At 41.4% G+C, this 17660-nt stretch overlaps 1 protein-coding gene and 1 long non-coding RNA gene across 3 annotated transcripts in view; one reads left to right on the top strand and one right to left on the bottom strand.

Annotated features, from left to right (window-relative positions):
* The window catches only part of LOC139792692 (uncharacterized), a 31338-nt gene extending 29456 nt beyond the window's left edge, over positions 1 to 1882 (top strand). The window contains exon 4 of the long non-coding RNA XR_011724356.1: positions 1502 to 1882. This is a non-coding gene — a long non-coding RNA (uncharacterized lncRNA). The remainder of the gene's footprint in view (positions 1 to 1501) is intronic.
* Positions 1883 to 5607: 3725 nt separating this feature from the next.
* Positions 5608 to 16029, bottom strand: RBM24 (RNA binding motif protein 24). 2 transcript variants are annotated; one of them, XM_071736412.1, is made up of 5 exons: positions 15451 to 16029; positions 14733 to 14856; positions 13468 to 13522; positions 7014 to 7211; positions 5608 to 6375 (listed from the first exon to the last, which is right to left on the bottom strand). In XM_071736412.1, the coding sequence occupies exons 1-5, from the start codon at positions 15616 to 15618 to the stop codon at positions 6354 to 6356; spliced, it is 567 nt and encodes a 188-aa protein (XP_071592513.1). In that variant the 5' UTR covers positions 15619 to 16029; the 3' UTR covers positions 5608 to 6353. The 2 variants fall into 2 exon arrangements, with proteins under 2 accessions (XP_071592513.1, XP_071592511.1); XM_071736410.1 differs by having other exon boundaries at positions 5608 to 7211.
* Positions 16030 to 17660: the final 1631 nt, after the last annotated feature.

The raw sequence follows: 17660 nt of genomic DNA, 5'->3' as shown, positions 1-17660 counted from the left end.
TTCCAAGGTCCTTCATTTCTAGGGCCATATAGAAATTACTTTATAATTAAGATGGACCATCACTTACATAAACTTTGGACGTACCTAGGAAAAAACCTTATGCTTCAACTTGGTCGTGCTTTTCTTGTTCCTCTTGCCCATGTTTACTTGTCTGCATAGAACATTCCCAAATTGTCTCGCTATCCTTGGTGCAAACAAGATTTGTCTCTACACTTTCATTGTTTCTATCTGCATTCAGAAATATTACTAGTGAACAAGTAAGCAGATGGATTCCAGATGTCACAAGAACTAGCCAAGGCATCCCAATTTTTGGCAACTCTATGGCATCTACAGACTTGAACAAGTAATTGGTTCTGCCTTTGAAGCAGCTGGGAAGTATACTGATGTGTTTCTATGGAAAATCATTCAATTGTAGTGGTTCATGTCAGGAAAAAAACATAACATTTATAAGTGCAGGGATATTTTGCTTTGTGAAAAATACGGGGATTTAATTTGTGTTTTCTTTGTTTTAAATTATACAAACATAGCTGCTTTATTTTTAAATTACCTGATTTTTTTCTGGGAGGGAGTTTTGTTTACTGCAGTGTTTCGAGTGTTAAGTGACAAAATCTTCACTACAAATCTGGACCCCAAAAAAAAAAAAAAATGGCCCTCTGCAAGTTTTTCAGTGTCAAAATTCCTTATCTGCAGTGCTGAATAAAAATGTGTTCTGTTATTCAAGTGTGTGGTAAAGAATGATTCATGTCCTTTGCAAGTGCAGTGACAAAGCTCTTTTAACAGCTGAAAGACAGTTGGTGGATTCACTTGAGCTTTGCTTATGATTTACCTCTGTCAGTTTTGGTATTTTAACATTTGTGCTCTGGTTCAGATGGAATCAACAAATTCAGAAGCAGGTGATCTGTGGATAGGAAGAACTTTTTTCTAAAGGTTTTTCCGGATTTTTTTAAGCTTGAGAAGAAAGACTGGTGTTTTCTTAATGTAGCTGAAACATTTCACCCTTTTTTAAACTTAAGTAGGAAGTGAGTGGACACCTGAAAGAGCCCTTGACCTGTATAAAAGTGGGGAGTACATCACCCACAACAACCACATCTAGAGAGGGGTGAAGAAGCAGCAGGCAGAGTGAAGTCTGTTTCAAAGATTAACATGTGGGTACTGAGCTAAAGCGTGTATCTCTCAGAGACCTCTCACCAATTAAATCAAATAATCTGTATCTTTTGATTTTTGAATGCTTGATGATGAAACAGGCTTTGCTGGGTTCCTCCCTAATCCCTAATTTTGCTTATATAAAAGATAGTGTTAGTGTAAGCTATACCAAATGCATAGCTTCCCTCAGCAATGTTGGCACATGGAATTGGAAAATATTCCAGAGCTAATTTTCTTTTCATTGAAGAAAGCTGCTAACTGTTCTATGTACATATTCACATATTTGAACATAGTCATAGCTGTATTTTTTCTTCACTCTTTGAAACTAGACCAACCTTATTTTTTCTTACAATTTCAGACTGGGCTTTGGAGGAAAAAGGAATCTGCAAACAAAGCCCAAAGCCCAATCTTCAGCCTTTTGTAAATTCACACATAACCATGTGCTTTTCAAAGTCCTTAAAAATCTTTAATTGCTTCCACTGTTAGGTGTTTTCTTGGTGTGCTAAATGTAATATGTAGCATTGTAAGTAATGTGTTCCTTGGGATACTTACACCTGATAATGTGGTAGCATGAGTGTAGTAAAATACCTTAAAAGATCATGTCCCCCTTGTATTCTGGGATATATAAACAACAGCTGGATGTAAACTTCTAGCATGCATCTTGTAATTGTCTTGCTAACCAATAGGCAATAATCAATATGTACTCCTTATGGTAGTATTAAATGCAGTGTAAAGCTGAGTGGTTTTCTTTCTCTTCCATTATCCTATTCTTCTTACCATGTCCCATTCACAGCATTGTATATTTTGGTGATAGTTACAAGGCCAAATTCCATCATAATCCTCAGTTTTTACTTGCTCATAGATTTTTCATTAAAAATTTTCTATGGGCATGCTTTTTACAGTTAGACTTTGCCCAGAGCCTAGTTTATTGCTAGTTTGAGGAAGTATGGCTTAATGGTTTGAAGCTCAAGCACAAAGGAAAATATAAAACAAAAATTATATGCTTTGCAATCTGAATATACTGCTTACATATTTATTTATGCCCAAAATCTGGAAATTAAATTGAAACTGAAGACAATTCAAATCATATGTGCATGCTATTTAAAACTGAAACATTGGTTCAGAATGGAATGTTTTTTCTCATCAAGCACTGAGCATAATTAAGGAATTGTTCAGTTTTTAATGGTTCATCATCTGATGAACAAGATTAAGAACTACTTTGAATGGTTGCACGATGTTTTAATGCTACCATAGTCCTTCCCCATGTTTGAAAAATTCAGTAAAAATTCGCTATAATGAACCCTACTAATGCCAAAGTTTCTTCACTGGTTAATAGGAAAATACAAATATTAGGAAAAATTACAACTCTAACAGCCAGCTTGTCAGTGTAAACTTTCAAGGCTTTACACCTTTTTAAGTCTACACATTCCTTAATGATGGGGTTTGTAGTTTCAACTTTTCCCACTTTCTGGTCACAGCAAGGAACTCAGCACTCGTCACTTCTTAGTGCAAAATGTCTTTGGAAGGTTTTGGAAACACAACTGGAAATTTTATTGTGTGCAATTTATTGCTGCTTACCTATTTGCCATTTCTGAAGTAAAATGCTAACATTTCTGCTGAGAATTCACATATTTCAAAATGAAGTGCTGCTATGCCTCAGTTTTAAAATTTTGGTCCTGGTAGTACGAACTATTTGTGTTTCAAGTATGGGAGGTGTTATTTTGGTGTATTTTATATACAAAAGTCTGTTCAGCTACTTATGTATCAAAAATAAGAGTTAGTGTTCATGTTGTATGCCCAAAGGTAGCTTTGCTAGTGGAACTTGCTGTACATTTTTACTGAAGTAATTTTATCTGTCAAGTAATGGAGCCAGCATGCACTTGACCTTTATAAACTGAATCATAAACATTTATTCTCTTCCTGTTGTGGCTGGCCACAACACAGAGTCCCTCCAGGGCCTTCATGCTGCACCCTGGGGTGTCTGTCACCTCCAGGGAAAGGTCCAAGGACAGGGGGAGGCCCAAGGACATTGTCAGGGTCATAAAATATGTAGGGCAAAGGTACCTCCTTCTTTCTATATCAAATAATAGGTTACTGTGCCTCATGGCTTCCCAAGCCATCTGCATCCTCCATCTTCCACTCAAGAGTGACTTCTGTTTCTAATTTCTTCTTGGTACCACATCCTGTAGGCAGACTCTCTCTGGGGCAGGGAAATGGGAGAAGAGAGTAGAAAATGGCATTTGTTAACTGTTTCCTACTCACTCCCTGCTGGGCGTTTAGATGCTTCTTAGCAGAAAAAACACTACATTGCACTCTGCAAGGTCATAGATCTTAAGGTCAAGTTGCAAAAGGAAGTTTGGAAACAGTTCTCAGCAGCCAGGCTATGAGCACTCCAAGAGCAGAACATGACAGCATCAGTCCAGAATGTGAGTGTACCCATTCTGGACAATTGAGTCTCATAATCATCCATGGTAAAATGAAGTCAGACCCCAGGATGAAGAAATGTTTTCTCTACCACTTTAATTTCACTTCTGCCCTCTTTAGCGTTGTAAAAGGTCTCTTTTGTGGATGATGTTGGCTACCTTGAGTTTAGCAAGACTTTCCATGTTGTCTCCCATGGAATCCTTATATCCAGTTTCAGATGGCTCAGTCTAGACAGGCAAAAAAACTGACTGGGTCATTGGTCCAAAAGGCTCATGCTCTGTCCAGAGGCTGGGTACAGTGGAGTTTGTCAGGGATCTGTCCTGGCTGATAACTTTATCAATGACCTGGAGGAAGCGACAGGACACAGCAGTATCAGGTCTGCAGACTAATGATACTAAATGGGCAGTGCAGTTACAGAATCAGAGAATCATTTAGGTTGGAAAAGACCCTAAGATCATGGAATCCAACCATAAAGCTCACTCTACAAAGTTCACCACTAAGCCGTGTCCCTAAGCGCCACGTCTAAAAGTCTTTTAAATGCCTCCATGAACACAGACATCCCTGTAGCTGATAAATTTGAGATCAGGTCTGCCATTTGGAGCAGTTTTCGCTTGCTAGAGGACGAGGACACAGGAACCTCATAAAATTCAGTGAGGACAAATAGTTCTTTATCTCAGATGGACTAACTCCCTCCACAGACCAGGGAATAACTGGTCTCGTAGCAGCTCTGCTGAAGAGGAGAAAGGAGGGTTGGGGTAGCCTCTTTGACACTGCATTTGTCAGTAGCCAACTGTGGCAGCAGTGAAAGTACATCTGACTGCATCAACAGGAGCACAGATGGCAGATCAAGGGAATTGATCCCCTTTTACTCAGCACACATTAGACCACAGCTGCCATGGTGAGTCCAGTCTTGACATTCCCAGTACATGAAAGCTGTTGATAAACTTGAATGATTCCATTGGAGACCCAACAGGATGGCTGGGGATTGAAGCATGACACTTGTGAGGAGAAGTTGAAGCTGTGGGGTTTATTGAGCCTACACAAGGCAGCAGCAACTTCCCAGTTCCTACGAGGAGGTTACTGAAAAGATAGGGCTGGGCTCTCCGCCAAAGCATGAGAGACGAAGGGTATAAATGAACAGAGGAGGCTCTGGGTAGATATAAGGAAAAAAAAAATACTATGGGGATAATTAAGCAGTGAGATGGCAAATGCTGAGGGGCTGTGCAGTCTCCACATGGAGGATTTTAAGACCTGACTGGACAAAGCCGTAAGTAAGCTGGGTCCTCACAAAGTCCCTTCTGCTCTGAATTATTTCGTAGCTCTCAGGATGGATCTGCTCCATCTTCTCTGTAGAATTTCCTCCACGTAATACAGTTCATATAGTCTGTGTATTTAAGGTCAGTCCATATGTTGCTATTCACCCCCCAGATCAGAAAAAATACATATAAGGTTGCCCCCTCTCCCCAGTTTTAACTAAACAAGATCTAAGACAATATGAGCAAAAAAATCACTAGATGAGATGTGACATTTTTTTTATTGTTTTAATACAAGTGAATAGATTTAAGAGATCTGAAATGTTGTAAAGCAATATACATATTGAATAAATAATATGCACAGGAGAGTCATGTCTACATTATAACACTGGCTAGTTTTCAGAATACTTAAAATAAATCCAGTGACATTGGATAAAGTCCATAAAAATGCTATCCTGTCTTCCTTGTATGAAATTGTTCAAGTATAAAAAAATCCAATACAGTGTAAAATATTAAATTCCATTTCAATCAAGAATAAAAATTGCAAGTATTGTAGTTTCACAGGACAATGTAAAGCAGCATTTTCTAGCAAAGGGAAATATCGTCAGTCTACGTACAGATGAGTGAGAAAACGGTAGTAATGTATTTGAGAGGTCTACATGAAAAACTAATAGGAAAAGAATGAACTAGCAATATTTTATGTAAAAACCTAAAAAAAGTGTTAATTTAAGAGTACCCTCATACAGTGCACATACCGAATTAAATAAATCCAAGTCAACATCCTTAGTTAATTAGGTTAATATTTAATATGCTACATCTAAGACTACTAAATAATTTATGCCATGAGATGAATACATAATTTTACAGTGTCACATCTAAAGTTGCTTTCTTTAGAGCGCAGCATAGTAAAACTTTCAAAATAAATATTTCTTTTTAAATATCATAACAATTAAGGCACAGTATAAATCACATACCATTAACCCTTCAAGAACTGCCGTCTGGGTAACAAAAGTTGCCTTGCATACTGTATGTTTGCTAATAAATATTTTAAATATAATCCTGAAATAGATACTAAAATTGTACAAATTGTTTCAGAAAAGAAAATTCCCTTAAAACAGTTCTTAAAGGTTTTAATTCATTAAGTTTCTTCCTGCCTTTATTCAAAAGTTACGAATAGATGCAATAAATAGAAAGAGAAGGCTGTTGTAGTAAAGGGCTGATCCTATTTTAGAATCAGAATAGCTGACACCAGCAGTTAAAGTTTCCCAAAAGTGAAACAGGATGGGGCGAGGGATTAGGATGTGACAAGCTCATCACATGAGCACGAGTGATGTGTTCTGTCCAGAACTGTCTGTGTTATTGATTGTCTCTACAGCTGTTGCACCCCTTACTTCCACATCACTTGCTCCATAGTTCCACTCATCCAGAGGACAGAGAAGAAAATAACTTTGGTGCCTGTCCGCCATCTTACTAGCCGGCCATCTTCCTTGGGTTGTTCGATGCCCGTTAGTGAGACAGTGAGAAGGTACTATCTCACGAAGACAACTTCTGAAAGCTAGAAAGGACAATCAGTGCTTTAAGCTTGCTTCCTTTTCACCTGGATAAAGATCATTATTACATATTGCTGACTCAGTTTTTTTCCCTGGTTCAAACTTCTCAAATACCATTTTCTTACTTACAAAAGGCAGTTTTGCTTCCCTGATACTGTAAAAAGTACACCTTTGCTTTTTTTGGTTCTTGTTTGTTTGAAAATACCAAGTCCCATCGCTACCCCTGCCACTCTTTCATGACAGTACAGTATTTTTTCCCCCATTTTCTTCTAGCTCGATACTTGAAACTAGCCACGCTGCACTACCCCCTCCCCTCTAACAACACGATTTGGATGCGTACTGTATGAAGACAGCGGAATAAAAATCTTTAGTTTCGCAATAGCATCGCTTTCCTTAAAGCTCCTTAGTTAACATCAATTGTCTCTGATTAGCTACTTCTACGGGAAGGCCGAAAAGAGGAAGAGAAAGAAAGAGCTTCCTTCAGAGGTCCATCTGCTATTGCATACGGTCTGTCTGCAGCTGTTGGGGCTGGTACTGGCCAAAAGCAGCCGCGGCGGCAGCAGCCGCCGCCGCCGCCGTCCCGGGGGCTGCCGCGGTGATGGGCTGCTGCACCGCGTAGCCGTAGCCCCCCGCCGCCACGTACCCGGCAGCGGCGGCCGGCGAGGCGGCGTAGGGGTACTGCTCGTAGGCGGCAGCGGCGGCGGCCGAGTACTGGGCGTAGGCAGCTCCGGTGTAGTCGATGTAGGGTGTCGTGGAGGCAGCGGCCGCCGCGGGCTGGACGTGGGGGATTACCACTCCCGGCTGCACAAAAGCCTGTGGATAGACATAGTGAGCGGGTATCCTGTTGAAAGACGGGAGAAGGAGTTAGAGTTGGCAGGCGAGTCGGCGCCTCAGCGTCACATCCATAACTCCGAACTACAACAAACTCAATTTAGTTGTTGTTATGTGCATAGGGTTGCCACAATAACTGGAGCGAACGGGGCGCTTGTCAGTTCGCTGGCCCGGAGAGAGGCATCGCTCCAACGCACAGCGTGGTTGCTGAGTTGAAGAGCGGCGTTCAACGTGGCTTGAGGATATTATGTTTAATGCCTTTAAAGCCTTTAGAAGGACCAGGATCACTGATGTCAGTTTTAAGGTGACTCTAAAGGAGAAAGGTTGATTATTACATCTGGAAACCACAGTGTTTCGTTTTCAAAACACCTGTAAGTGACTTTTATTACCCTGCTTCTCGCTTAACTACTCGACTCATAGTAAAATGATTTCCTGCAATTCTTTTATTATTAGTAACCGAGCAGTTTGACAGCATCATTATAATGAGTTTGGCAATAGCCAATAAGGCAATAAAATGATTGAACCCTGACTTTACGTAAAGTCTTCTCAGGGAAGGGGAGAAGAGTGTATTGTGGCAACCCTACTTAAGTTGCTATGCAGACTCAGCACACATTAATTTCTCTGCAACCTCAGTCACCCTTATTAAAAATAAGAAAAAAAACCAACACAGGCGACAAAGGAGTTTAAATAAAGTTCACAAGTGTGGTAAACACAGCAAGAATCACACTTTCCAAACGAACGATAGTGCAGCTCACTCCGTCACAAGAGGCCATTGAGGGGAAGCTACATAGATGCTATTAAAATCCATAACAGTGACTCCTAAGTACATGTGCATCACACTTTTATAAAGTTCATAAGGACACAAGGGTCAAACCTGTTTGATTATCAGGCCACTGATGTCCTGTTTTGTGCCAGCTTGTTTATTTCTATGCAAGACATACAGCATAGAGTTTTTTTGGGGGGTGGGCATAGGATTAAGTCTAAATAGAACTCGTGCTTAACAAAAGTTAAAAAAAACAAATTTACAGCTTAAGAAATAACCATTCTGAACAGATCAGTATGCACTTCTCCATCTTCTCCAAGTCACAAAGCTCACCTCCTTGGCTTGTTTACTTAGCTCTTTAGTTTTGACAAGTGGTCATATCATTGTCTTAGCACTCAAGTGTACATACAAGTTCATTTTATAGTTGTATTTTACCATATAACATGAATTAAAAAATACTATACTCAGTATCAGTATCATTCTCATTTTCCATTCATAACCCTGTCTTGCATCTGGATTTCCACAGAGAAGTCATTCATATATGCAACTCCTTTCTAGTCAGTGAATCTTTATAAATCCATGAAAAATTGCTTGTGCAGGCTTACTATAATTTCGTACTAAACTTTACCATCACAGACAACTCTAAACACTGCATCAACCTTTTAGTGTACTATAAACACATATGCAAATTGCAACAGTAAAAACTGTCCTCTTTTCTGCAAATTAAAGATGTAATGGAAACGGTTTAAATTTTTGTTTCATTTTTAAGTAACTTCAAGGTTTACTTAAGTGGTCAACAAGGAAACATTTCAATCAGAAGGGACACTGTCCACTAGTTTCACAGCAAAATATTGTTTAAAATAAGTGATAGGCAGGCTTTAAAACAGCCAAGGTTGCTTTGTTTGGTTTTTTTTAGGAATAAAAGAGCTCAATTGATTGAAAGGAGTATTAGCAGAGAGAAATATTCAGTTGCCACGTTTAAGACATGAACACCACAATCATAAAAACCCAACATGTCAATGAAATTCACTTCCTGATATGTGAAGGGAGAAATGAAAACAGGAAAAAAAAGAAAGAAAAAGAGAAAAAAAAAATAATAATAATAAAAAAGTAACAAATAGGAATTGGGAAGAAAGAAAACATGAAATAAAACCATAAGTTGGGTTTTTAACACTCACCTAATTTATGAAGTGATTAGCCAGAAGTGCATTTGAGGCATACTTAAGCTGGCTCTGTGCATTTAAATACACACCATTACCTGAGCTCTCCGTACAAAATGGATGAGCATAAACAAGCACTTGGTACTGGTCACCGATCAAGTACAAGATAATACCGTGGTTTATAAGAATTATGGAAAGAGGGATAAAACCAAATTTGAAGTCACCGAGAGCCTCTTCTGCATCATTAGGCATCTCTTTAACACTGCATCAAATGCATCTTTACATACAGCATTTGTGAAACAGAGTGATTCTAACAGAAGAGAGAGTAAGCAAGCATGTCTAGCTGCTTGTGTTGACTTGGAACTGATGTTACTGGGATTTTCTGAAGACAGGAGGACACTCAGCCATATCCTTGAACAAGACAGAAAGATACATGTGCTTCCACTTAAACTCCTGTGACTTGTTTTATTTAAGCCAAGAAACTAACAGGTGGTGAAGTTATGAAACATTATCTGTTTGCCACATCTTACCCTACGATAAACATAAACCCTGTGCAGGCTCCTCACCACCATGCCATTTCACACATGATGATTGACAGCATAAGCTGCAGCAGGGCTATTTTTGATCGTCTGTCATGCTACAACTGTTTTGAGTTGAGTAAAATGGCTTTATATGGCCAAAGTAAATTTCTACCTACTGCAGAAGCCAGCACATGTGGATCTCAGCCATTCAGAACCCAACTGCTTTTATTGCTCTGTCAGGTTAAAAGCTGAAAAAGCAATTCCCGGTTATGCTGGATATCCTTAGTATCCTTAACTTAAATAAAAGTTCCTCTTTTACTTTGGAAATTAAGAGTGTGAGCATTATACATGCTTTAAGGTTTCTTTCCTGGCAGTAGATTTTATTTTGGAACACATATTTATTGCTTTATGCTTCTGCAATAAAAGGGAATATTCAACACTGAATGACATACACTCTTGCCATGTGCATTACAACCTTCACTGTTGTTACAACAGAACATTTGTGTTTAAACAAGGCCTGAAAAATAATCCTATAAACAGTAGTACAGTGAAAGCTAATTGTTTCAAAGGAAAGAAAGGATTTTTCAGACTAATGCAGAAAGCTATGGAATACAGAAATTCAGCAGTAGTAGTACACTGGTGACTCTGAACAATAAAATTCTTGTGAAAGCAGATATTTAACTTTGAACAAAATGTTTTGCTTTGGCCCTTGCATGGCATCACCTGCTTTTGTAAGCGTAACTGAAGAGTAGATTTTCATCAGTGCAGCTTTCCTTACAGCAGAAATAGGTTATGTAAACATAAAGACATGCAAGACCCTAAATATGATTCCTTTTAGATTTGTGCCTGTCCTAAGCTCAAGAGAGGGCTTTTCCTTCTCTCTTAAGAAAGGCAAAATTGTCCAACTCTTGGAAGATAATACCAGGTAAGTAGTATCAGCTAACCATTTGATAATAAACTTAATAACTTTGGATTTACTTACTAAAAACACTGGGCATTTTTGATCAAGGTAAAGGTTTTGGACAGCAAATAAAGGGGAAAAAAAATCTCTCCAACAGAATGAGTCATATCCTACACCAGTGCTTCTGTAGAGCTCCATATTTTCCCACCAATATTGAAGTAAAAATTACATAAGCAAAATGAGAAAAGCCAATACAGGAGACAAGGTGACCTTCCCCCTCCATAAACTCATACTGAATTCAGAGACAGTATTTTAATAAACAATCTTGAAAACATAGCAGTACAGATAACCAGTCCTGTGATCAAACAGCCTTCTACAAAACACACCAACAGTAAGACAGATGCTGAATGTCTAACAGGAAGAAATGTAATTTGTTGGATGAATTGATCTCTTCAGCACTAAATAAAGAAAACTTTCCAGCATTCAAAAAGCTTCATGCACTGAAGCTAATCTAGTTTCTGGCTCCCTCCACCACAATAATGTTGTACTTAATTCATAATATTGTGCTTCTGCATCTTCTTAGTAAAAAGTAATGTAACATAAACTGTTATTTTTCAGTTTCTTGCTGGATAGGTGGGGAACCACGTCAAAACACTAACCATACCAGAATATGTCAGTACCTCAATGATTCCTCTCTGGTAGGAAAAAAAAAATTGAAAATCACAGAACTCTTGGAGCTTTCGTGTATGGATTAGCAGAGTATTGGCAGTAAATTGCCATTAAAACCCATTTTGCACAGAATATTAGTAAAGTGTACTTTTAAAAAGTGCAACTGCACAGGAGGAAGAACAGCTTTAATGTGACTACATATTTCAGTGCAATCCATGTGATATCCTTTAAAAGTGAATTCTTCAATAAAAATAGATCCAAGTAACAATATTTCTTATTGCCAAGGAATATAGTGAATGAAGATGTATATTCACCCTAATGAATGCAGTTCTTCTTAATCTGAACTATATTCTTTAGAAAAGATAGAGGTTGTTGGAAATTCTGAGAAGGAAGCAGGATTAGTAATCTTTGTTGGTACTAGAAAGGCAAAAGGCAAGGAATAAAAATTATTAATTTATATATACATGACCCTGTGACTAACACCCCCTTTCTTTAGACTGATGTACATTGCATTAGAAATTAAACCTTACTCAGCCTGCTAGAAGAATTTCCCTGACCTAAACACAATTTACATGATCTACTGTTGGCTCTGGGTAAGGAAAGCAAGAAAGAGCCCCACATTTGCACAGTCCTTTAGGGACAGACAACGAAAGGTTCTCCTTTTCTGTTGTGCTCAGCAAACTTCATGGCTGATCCCAAATGGCAGTCCACTGGTTTCTGTTTGCAACAAGTGCTTTAACAGCTCTGGAGACAACACACTCCCATCTCCTGTCTACCTTAGCACAGGCATCTTAAACTGATGACTGCATATATACTGTTGTCTCATCTTCAAGGAACTCAAACAAAAAGCAGTAGAGGATAATCAGCAGGACAGGAAAAAAAAAAAAAAAAAAAAAAAAAAAAAAAAGAGATAAAAAGTTATCCACAACCTCCCCACAGGTCTCAGAAGAATCAACATTATCTTTTCTAAGTGCGTAAAGTTTGTAGGAACACCTTTCCCTGTACTTTTGAAGATAGGAACTGTTTCCTATCCTTTTGACAAACTGAACTGCTGATAAGCTATTATTGCTTAATAACAGCTAGGTACAATATTCTGTAGCTATTCCAGTCAAAGAAAAAAAATACGTTTGTGACACATTTTCCCTACGTAATTGTTAGCTTACTCATTAATTAGCAAAATGCATTATTTTGCAATGAGTTTCTCAGTCAGTGTGTATTAGCAAAGTGACACTGTATGGAAAGTTTAAAGCAGACTTCACCTCCTAATTATATGCCTGTAAGAAGCAAGAGTTAGATCTACTTAGGAATGGTACACTAAAGTAAAAGGGAAATGAGCTACCTATTAAAGACAGATTGAAGAAACAAAGTATCTCAAATTAGAAAGCCCAAATGGACGCACATTGTTAATAAGGAGCTCCACACCCCTCCCAAGAACAAACCCCCCAAAAATTATGAACATGCAAGCAATACGTTGATTTACTTAAAAATCAAGAAGTCACACAATTTAGCACTCACTACAAAATACGGTTAAAAAAGTCACAGGCTATAGCTTGAAAGCAAGGAAAAAAACAAAGGCCCTTTGCTCCCCATGGCAAAGTCACTCCTCAACAACAAAAACAAAATTAAAAAGACCCCCCAAAAATTTCACTACAGCTCTTTCAATTAAATAAAAGCACACAGTTTAGCTATGAACACCACTTCATTACTGTAATAAATAGAAAAATAAAAAAAGCACACGGAGGTCTATTGACTATATGAAAAAAAACATACATGCATCGTTAATCACCATTTTAGCTTGTTTGTGTTTGAGTCTACTGGTTACAGAGTTTAATTCCAAACAGAACTATTCCACCTCTTATCATCATATCCTTCTGATCAGTTATCTTAACTGTAAACGATCCCTGTCAGATTAGAAAGAGATAAATAACATTGAGTCAAGCTGAAAAAAGAGAAATGGGGCACAGCAATCTTGCATCAAGTCATACCTCCTTGTTTTATCATAGGATCATACGGGACTGGACCGCTTAGGTGGAGGGGACACATCCCACACAACTTGACTCAGCTGCGGCATTAGAACATGACCGACAAGGTGAGCGCATTTATGGGCATACATTTTTAAGTCTGAGAACTTCATCATTGCTGGTGAGTTTACAAGGCTGCTACTGCATGAGGCCTTCAAGATCATATTTTTTCCTTATTTTAAAAAAAGAGATTTTTCCTCCCCTGTTTGAGGTCCCATTGAGCAGACTTACCCAAAAGGCCTCTGTATGAGAGCTGGATGAAGCTGCTGGACACCGAAGGCAAAACCTACCAACAAAAAACACATCACATTATCTGCATGGGTGTTCTTTTGGCCACTTATTTATGCTACATACACTTATTTATGCTATATACACTTATTTATGCTATATCCACAAGGTTACAAAAGCAGGGTAACAGCCTTCAATAACAACCTCCAGTAACAACATCTGAAAGGCTGTAGAACCACAAATAGGAAAGTAAAATATACCAATCCACATATACATGCACAGACATACATGCATACAGAACTTAAAATGGTGAAGCCCACGATTTCATAGAGATGCTCAGAATACTTTTTCTAAACAAAAATTTTTGTTCACCAGGTCTGTTCACACAAGGTTGTTGTTTGCGTTTTATTTTGTGCTGCATTCTGGACTCTAGCTTTAGCCTCTAAAGGACTCTATGGTACTTTCTACACACCAGTGTATTTGTGCACCTTCTACGTACTTAAATTCCAAGCCATCTCTAGTCATGAGGGTTTAGCATAGGAGTAAAATCCTAAATTCGTTTCTGTTCTTCAAATGCCCAAGCATAAACCCCCTTCTTTCCTTGATGGGCCCTTCATTACTTCCACAAGTCATCCTCAGGCTGAGCACATGGGAATTCAGAGCAGCTTCTGAACTGTGTCTTTAGAGCACAAACGTGCATGCACACTGCTCTCCTGTCTCTCTTGCTGCAAAGCAGCAGTTTGTGAAGCAGATAAGAGGTCTGATTGGCTCAGATGTGGTCTTGGGGAGAGCCATTTCTTTTTAAAGTCTGCATAATAGCTCCCATCTGCTTGAGAAGTTTGCATTAAGATATTGTTTGTATTAATAAGACTGCACACATTGGAAACGATTAATTCCTAGGCCAATCTTTCCCTGCAATGATACTGTAAATGGTCAGTGCCACCACATTCCCAGCAGTAGGAATAACCAATGAAGTGTCTGAGCTGTGGAAGTCTTCCTGGGGAACTGAAGATATTTTATCTAAGATTGCTTTTGGGTTTGGTCTTTTTTCCTTTTTTTTTTTTTCCCCCTAAATAAGGCACATGTAAAAAACGGGCAGAGACTTAATACGCACTGCATTTAAAAACCATTTAAAAAGACAAAAGCACGCTCAAACACTGAGTGTACTTCAGGAAAAGTTCCCAGCAGCGCTACCGTTTTTAAAGTTTTTAATCTCTCAAAAAACATCAGGTACAGAGAAAAAAAGCCCTCCAGGGCCGCTTCCTCACCTGGCTGCATTATCCTCGGCTTGGCACCCAGGTACGCCAGGTTCACGTTGGCTTTCCTGCCATCGATGATGGGGTTGGGGTCTTTACAAGCCCTTTCAGCAGCAGCTCTGTCAGCCATGGTGACCTTAAGGCGCAAGGCTGAGCATTAGATCCCTCTCCGCGGCGAAGGGGAAGCCTCCCTCCCGCGGCACCGACCCCCCGGTCGAGCGGCTCTGGGGGGGGCAGTCTGGGGAGCGAGGGAGTCCCCTCCCCGACCCCCGCCCGCCCACCACCCCGGCGGAGGGGAGCGGAGCTCTCCGCGGGGAGCCGCGCTGGGCTCAGGGCGGAGGGCGCGGACCGAGCTCCGCCGCCAGCAGATAACCCCCTGCGCGGCCGTATCAGGGAGCAACAGGCGCGCTGGAGGCGCTGCGAGAAATAAGGCAATTCCCCCCTCAATCTCCTTTTTCAGTACTCCCCCTCCCCCCCGCCTCTCTCTAAACTCCCCAGCGAGGAGAAAAAAAAAAAAAAAAGAGAGAGAAAAAAAAAAAAAAAAAAAAAGCCAAACGCCCGATACCCTCTTCCGAGCCCGGCGCTGTCCGGCTCCTCATAGAGGCCCCCGCAGAAGTTTCCCCGCGATGCCCCGCAGCCACCCACCTGCCCCCTCTCCGTCCGCCTCCTCTGCCTCCCCGCCGACCTCCCCCGTCCTCCCCTCGTCCCTTTTCCGCGCTCCGGCACTTACAAAGCCGTATCCCCGGGACTTGCCCGTCTGCCGGTCGGTGATGACCACCGCCTCCTCGATGTCGCCGAAGACCTCGAAGTACTTGCGCAGGCTAGAGTCGGTGGTGTGGTAGGGCAAGCCCCCGACGAAGATCTTGGTGTACGTGGTGTCCTTCTGCGTCGTGTGCATCTTCCGCCGGGCCCTGCGCGCCGCGCCGCGCTCTGCACCCACGCCTGGCCGCCGGGGCGTGCGGGTCCTGGGCGCCGAGACCCGCTGCCAGGCTCAGCCTCGCTCTTTTTTTTTTGGTCTTTTTATTTATTTTTTTTTTTCCTCTTCTCTGCCCCCCCCGCCCCGCTTCTTCCCCCCCGCCACCCAGTTAGAATGCAATTCCCTTTTGCCTTTGCAAGCCCAGCTTCCTCCTCCTTCAAGAGCGGAGCCCCGCAGCCTCCGGAGGTTTTGAGGTAGGTACCGGTAAAAGGAGGAGGGGAGGGTGGGCAGCAGCCAGCCTGGCGGCCGTAGCGCTGGAAACGAGCAGATGCAGCAACTGGAAGAGTAGCGCAGGGCCTGGGCGCTAACAACTGAGTGGCCTCCCCCCTAAAAGCCACCGGGTCGGGCACTCTCGGTTCCTCCTCCTCGCAGGGGCGGGGACGGCGGCGGGGCGGACCCCTCGCTCGGCCGCGGCCCGGCCGGAGCTGGCATCCAGCTGTCGACAACAGCTGGATGCCCCCCCCGTGCGGCGGGACCCGGCCCCTCCAGTCCCCAGACAAGGGGTCTGGCTCAAAAGTGTCCCGGCTTCTGCAAATAGAAGGTGCCGGCAGGCAGGGTCCTGTGGGATCACCAGCCGGAGAGCCCGCGGGCAGAGCCGGCTCACCGGGGGCTGGAGGTCCTCGATTATTTCCCCTCCCCAAAGCCTTGTGGTGGAGCCCCTACCACCCTCACTTACCTCCATCTCCGACTAGTAAAGATGCGGTGCCGCAGCACTGCCATTCATTATTCCTGTTGTGGTGGTGATGGTTGTTGTGGTTCTTGTTACTGGTCTGGACACAGGATGAAAAAACAAAAAAAAAGTAAAGCTTCTTGCTTGCCTTGTTTTCTCTTCTCTTGTTGTCTCTGCCCTATGCCGGGATTGGGAAGGATGAAGAGGAACTAAAAGGAACATCTGTGTGACATGGAGTGGCAGAGAACTGTGGGAGTTGGGGGGAAGGGAGACTCACAGGGAGACAGGAAGGATGGGAGGAAGGTTAAAGATTGGGGAAAACAGATGTGCACATGTGTATAGACTTTTAAACCATTCCCTTGTGGTCCCAGCGTTTTGATAAGTACTGGTGTCTCATTTTCCTCTTTGTCCTGCTTCCTCCGTTTGACTTTTTCCTGTGAAGTTCCTTTTTCCATCAGAAAGAAGAGCAATACATCAATTTCAGGAGGGACTTTCACAAAGCTCTTCAGCCCCTTTGGTACCAGCCATTGGGCCCTAAACTTAGTATCAAACATTGTGGCCTTGGTACCAAACTTTGCATAGCCTTTGTATGTAAACTTGGTACCAAATGTTAGCCACTTAGCCCTAAGCTTATAGTCTGGTTGCCCTCTGAGCCTATGTCATTTTTTTCTGCAGTTGTCCTAGTTCTAATGCCCTGTACAATACTAGGCCATGCTGTCACTAAACCTTACTTCAGGCTCTACAGATGAAATAATTTGTTTTAATATGTTAGAATTAAGTCAGGTTGAAGCCTAGCAACCCTAGCAGGATCCAGGTGTAAATGTTGCTTTTCAGCTCAAGCTATGACAAGTCCTTAACCTTGTCCTGAATACAGTTAGAACAGCTAATTGCACCTAAATCTCTCACAGCAGGGCTCTCAAGTTGGTCTGGAACATTGTGTTGTGTTAAACCTGACACTCCAGTCCTTTTGTTCCAAGGGTTAATTGTAACCTTAAACTCCGCCCCAGTGACCTGAACTTAAATATCAGCACAAATGAAGGTGTTAGTGTTCAGAAGAGGCCTGCAACATACAAAATGCTTATGAGTACATTTAACATCTCAGCCCCATTATGGACCTGAAACATGAAATTCACCTATACTCAAACATCCCATCCCATCTCATCTCATTTCCTTTCCCTTGCTGTGCCCAGTGCTCCTGCATGCCTTGTGTCATCTGCAGGAATGGTAAATTAGCCTGTTTTTTCAGTCATTACATAAACTCCTGTATTAGAGCCAGAAAAGCAACATTTGGCTA

Source organism: Heliangelus exortis, chromosome 2 (genome assembly GCF_036169615.1).
Source record: "Heliangelus exortis chromosome 2, bHelExo1.hap1, whole genome shotgun sequence".
Lineage (NCBI taxonomy): Eukaryota > Metazoa > Chordata > Aves > Apodiformes > Trochilidae > Heliangelus > Heliangelus exortis.
Note: the sequence above shows the minus strand (reverse complement) of the source record. Positions and strands in the feature narration are given on the sequence as shown.

What these genes read in the sequence shown, in the direction of transcription:
- RBM24 (XM_071736410.1), bottom strand. Translation starts at nt 15,618, where the DNA reads ATGCACACGACGCAGAAGGACACCACGTACACCAAGATCTTCGTCGGG. An exon ending in AGTCCCGGGGATACGGCTTT is followed by an intron (nt 14,857 to 15,450) that starts GTAAGTGCCGGA and finishes TTGCGCCTTAAG; the next exon opens with GTCACCATGGCTGACAGAGC. An exon ending in CTCATACAGAGGCCTTTTGG is followed by an intron (nt 7,212 to 13,467) that starts GTAAGTCTGCTC and finishes GTCTTTCAACAG; the next exon opens with GATACCCGCTCACTATGTCT.